Source organism: Octopus bimaculoides, chromosome 4, assembly GCF_001194135.2.
Source record: "Octopus bimaculoides isolate UCB-OBI-ISO-001 chromosome 4, ASM119413v2, whole genome shotgun sequence".
Classification (NCBI taxonomy): Eukaryota; Metazoa; Mollusca; class Cephalopoda; order Octopoda; family Octopodidae; genus Octopus; species Octopus bimaculoides.
This window is the reverse complement of record NC_068984.1, coordinates 87084266-87088781: the sequence shown is the minus strand read 5'-3', so window position 1 is coordinate 87088781 and position 4516 is coordinate 87084266. Positions and strand designations below refer to the sequence as shown.

Genomic DNA, 4516 nt, shown 5'->3' with positions numbered 1-4516 from the left:
GTGTATCACCTGGTTCGTAATACGGGTGACTAGGCTATAGCCAACACTGCCAGATATTTTGAGCATCTCTGCAGTGATTCCTGATGGGCCGGGGGCTTTCCTGGTCTTCATACTCTTAATTGCTTTATCTACCCTGGTACTATCAACTCGGATAGCTGGTCCCTCTATTGGGTCGACATACGGCAGGCTCTCTTTCTCCCATTCATTCTCTTTATTAAGCAATCTATCGTAGTGGCATCTCCAGACCTCTTTCTTTGCATCCTCATTTAGTGCAAGCGTACCATCATCCATGCGAACACATTTCTCTCCTACAACATCACTATTCTCTCTCCTACACTGTCTTGCAACACGAAATACCTCGAGCATTCTACTTTTTAATTTAATGTATTGTAGTTAATTAAATGGATGTACTGTTAATGTATATATGATGATGTGTGAGAGCAAGAAACATTTCTGGATGAAGCTGACTTATTAGTTTCTCTGAAATTATACATCCAGACAAAAAAAATGTGTAAGTTGTATTCCCAGTGGTGAAAACACACCACTGACCAAGAAACATGGAAAAGAACCTACAAAATATGGTTCAAAACAGGTTAAACAATGTGAGTCAATTACTGGTTGTAGCATTAGCCAAGTAAACTTATGTACTGATTGATTTAAACTGTACCACATAGCTAAAAATGTATATTTTCTAAACCTAAGAAAAATTAGTTAAGTTTTTGTCAGACTGATTCCATTTAATGGAATCTTTATTTTTTTTTTTTTTTTTAACTTTATTCACTGGTTAACTGTTATTTGCTGCAATTTTCAAAAAGTTTCAGATTGTGTATAAAAAAAATTATCATATTCTCTAGAAAACAAGCATATGAGCAGGATTGGTCAAATGCTTACTAATGAAACTCCTACAGAAACCTCGATAAAAGTATTTATCCACAGGAAAATGCCTTAAAAATGAGAAGAGGGTAGAAAGTTCATTCTTTTGTTCAGGCATTTGGGATTACATGAGAAAAATAAATGTTAGGGCTTAAAGAAACAGCAAAAAACAGTGAAAATTTCTGCACTTTCACAGTAACCTATGAAGATATAATAGGATAGATTTAGTGACACATTAAGATAACAGAATTAATTTTAAGATAATAAAAAATAACATGAGAAGTGTGCCAGCCACAACAGAAGACGAAACAACTGTCAAGAGGGAATACAAAGGAAATAAATTGCTACAAGTGAAACAATAACTTTAGAATTTCAAATATAATGGTACGAGTCAAAATAGCATAACACTGGTTACAAATTTTGGCAAAGGACCAGCAATTTCAGGGGAGGGGCTAAGTCAGTTATATCAACCTCAATGTTCGACTGGCACTTATTTTATTGACCCTGGAAGAATAAAAGGTAAAGTCGACCTAGGCAAAATTTGAACTCAGAATGTAAAGATGGACAAAACACCATTAAGCATTTTGCCTGGTGTGCTAATGATTCTGCCAGCGAGTTGCTTTAAAAAATTTGCATAATACTGAGATTTCATTTTTTTTTCATTTCTATTTGTATTTAGAAATTTAAGGATTACTTATTTTTTATCAATGAAAATTTATCACAAAAAAATTGAATTAATAAGTTACTAGTTCTAACTTTTCCAGACAATGAAATTAACTACTTCATTTGTCCTCCTTTCTCCCTCTTTATTTCAGAACATGTGTATAACTTACCTTTCAAACTGAAGTTTACAATAGCAGAAATAAAACCTTCAGAATTTTAACCTCATGCAATTAACATAGTGAAAACATGCAAAATCAAAATAAACTTTATGCCGATAATACTAAAGAATGTAAATATTTATGATTAATATGTAATAAATATACCATTAACAATGTAATGAATTACATATAAGAATACACTGATCATCATCATAATCATAAACAAAAAAGACCACAATTAAAAATTAACCATACCTTATCCATTTCACCTTTTAATTTACTAAACATATCATTACTTTTCGTAATAGTTGACTGGAATTCACTGTAACGGTCTTTGTATGTCTTTACCTGCAGAAGAAATCATTCTTAATATTAAAAAATATTTTAATTTGTGAGTTTGATTATCATGTATAATAATCTTACTGTATTTCTGGTCAAAATAATCTTCCTAGATCCAATGTACATTTAACTGTTCATTTTTGCATTTAACATCCACTTCCAATGTGTCTTCTTTACACTCAATGTAATAAATCTTTTACCTTTAATCTGTAATCTATCTTTATAAAAACAACTCATCTTAAAAAGGAAGGTCACATTATATAATGTAGTTTTAGATATTCATAAAATGATAGGATGGTCATAGTTGGAATCCCTCTAATTAAAGGTCTATTCAGTCAGCAATGACCTAGGGTTAAACAAAAACTGCAACAACATACATATAACTTTATAAGTGTGATGGTATTAACATGACATATTAACATCAATAACATATTATTGCTAGTTTAAAGCTTATTTTTGCATATTGTTAAACAGTATATTCTTTATTATTCATATTATCTAAGAGATGCAGTTTTTAACAAAACGAAGCCAGTTGGGCACAAGGTCATGTTCAAGGTTAGAAACACTGCCATGAATGTGAAGGGAACATATATTCCAAAGATTAGACAGTTTAGATCTACTTAATCATGGCTAAATAATGACACCTCTAAAAGTTGATTAATATAACTGAATAACCACTACCTTTATCACATGGAATTTTCTTATCAACAACCTTTAATACAGTTTCTGTATAATAAGATCTACAAGAGATCTGTTTTCATACACCACATACTAATGATCTCTTGCCCTTGAAAAATTTAGCAAAGTATGTTATCTTAATCCTTCTTAATTTTAATACCAAAACATAGAGAGAATATACAAAATACCTTAAATCTTATAAACAATTACCAAAGACAGATATTAAAACTGTAACTAATGAATGAAAATTCAGGTTTGGCAACCAATAGGGAAAATATGAACGTTTATACTAACCTGTGTTTCAAGCATTATCATTTTTGATTCACTTTCTGCTGTTTTCAGTGCCATCTATTTGAAGAATAAGAGTATAATACAAACCAATATGGTGATGGTCATCAGATACTTTCTAATCAAATACTAAAATATGAGGATGTTCATGGAGACAAAATAATCAATGAAGACATATAGCATTGGCATTGACCGAAAACAGAGTAACTCAGCTAAGGGCCTGCTACACAGCTGCTTGACCTTGTAGAAATAGCAGCCACATCTCATTCATATCACACCTTACCATCTTCTTTAATATAGTCCAAGATACATTGCATCCGAATGAAGACCTGACTGTCATGGCTGGAATGCCTTTGATCACGGATCAGCTTCGTCAGGGGTGACTTAAAACTAACACAACAACCACCACCGTCAAGGGAAGAGAGAAAGATGGGGGGGGGGATGTTTGTACGGGAGAATAAATGCATGCAGCATCAGTGTGGCTCAAATCCACAGAATTAGTGCAACTATGTTTATCAGCATGTAATTATGGTTGTGGTATGTAAAGAGATCATTAATATTTGGAGTGTTTATTGCTGTTTAGGCCCAGGTCACCCTTGATTAAGTAGATCTATGATTTTTATTTTTTGTTTTTGAAATCATAGTCATGGCAGATACTAGTGTCACACAACTGGCACCCATGCCAGTGACACGTAAAGGCACTCATGATATTCTCAGAGTGGTTGGCATTAAGAAGGGCCTCCAGCTGTAGAAATCATGCCAAATCAGACTGGAGTTTGGTGCAGCCCCTTAGCTTACCAGCCCTGGTCAAACCATCTAACCCATGCCAGCATGGACAAACGATACTGAATGATGATGATGATGAAGTGCAATCATGGCTGCGTGGTAAAAACATGGTTCCAGGTTCAATCTCCCACTGTATGGCACTTCAGGTAAGTCTCTTCTGCTATTAGGCACAGACTGACCAAAGCCTTATGAGCAGATTTGGTAGAGGGAAACTGAAAGAAACTTGAAATATGTGAATATATATGTGTGTATGTGTGTGTGTTTGTTCTTTACCACTGCCTGATAATTGGTGTTGGTTGATTTGCATCCCCATAATTTTGAAATTTGGTAAAAAGAGACCGATCGTATAAGTATCAGGCATAAAAAAAATGTACTGAGGTCGATTATCATCATCATCATCATCGTTTAACGTCCGCTTTCCATGCTAGCATGGGTTGGACGATTTGACTGAGGACTGGTGAAACCGGATGGCAACACCAGCCTCCAATCTGATTTGGCAGAGTTTCTACAGCTGGATGCCCTTCCTAACGCCAACCACTCAGAGAGTGCAGTGGGTGCTTTTACGTGTCACCCGCACGAAGGCCAGTCAGGTGGTACTGGCAACGGCCACGCTCAAAATGGTGTATTTTATGTGCCACCCGCACAGGAGACAGTCCAGGGGCACTGGCAACGATCTTGCTCGAAAATCCTACGAAGGCCAGTCAGGCGGTACTGGCAACAGCTACGCTCAA

At 35.0% G+C, this 4516-nt stretch overlaps 2 protein-coding genes across 2 annotated transcripts in view; one reads left to right on the top strand and one right to left on the bottom strand.

The window, feature by feature from the left end:
* The window catches only part of LOC106870222 (EEF1A lysine methyltransferase 1), a 318548-nt gene that overhangs the window by 259049 nt on the left and 54983 nt on the right, over nt 1–4516 (top strand). The window lies entirely within an intron of this gene.
* LOC106870213 (girdin) overlaps nt 1–4516 on the bottom strand; it is a 47481-nt gene that overhangs the window by 10450 nt on the left and 32515 nt on the right. Inside the window, exons 8-9 of the mRNA XM_014916216.2 lie at nt 3006–3059; nt 1950–2042 (exon numbers count right to left, since the gene is read on the bottom strand). Of these exons, the coding sequence (XP_014771702.1) occupies nt 1950–2042; nt 3006–3059 (147 nt within the window). The remainder of the gene's footprint in view (nt 1–1949; nt 2043–3005; nt 3060–4516) is intronic.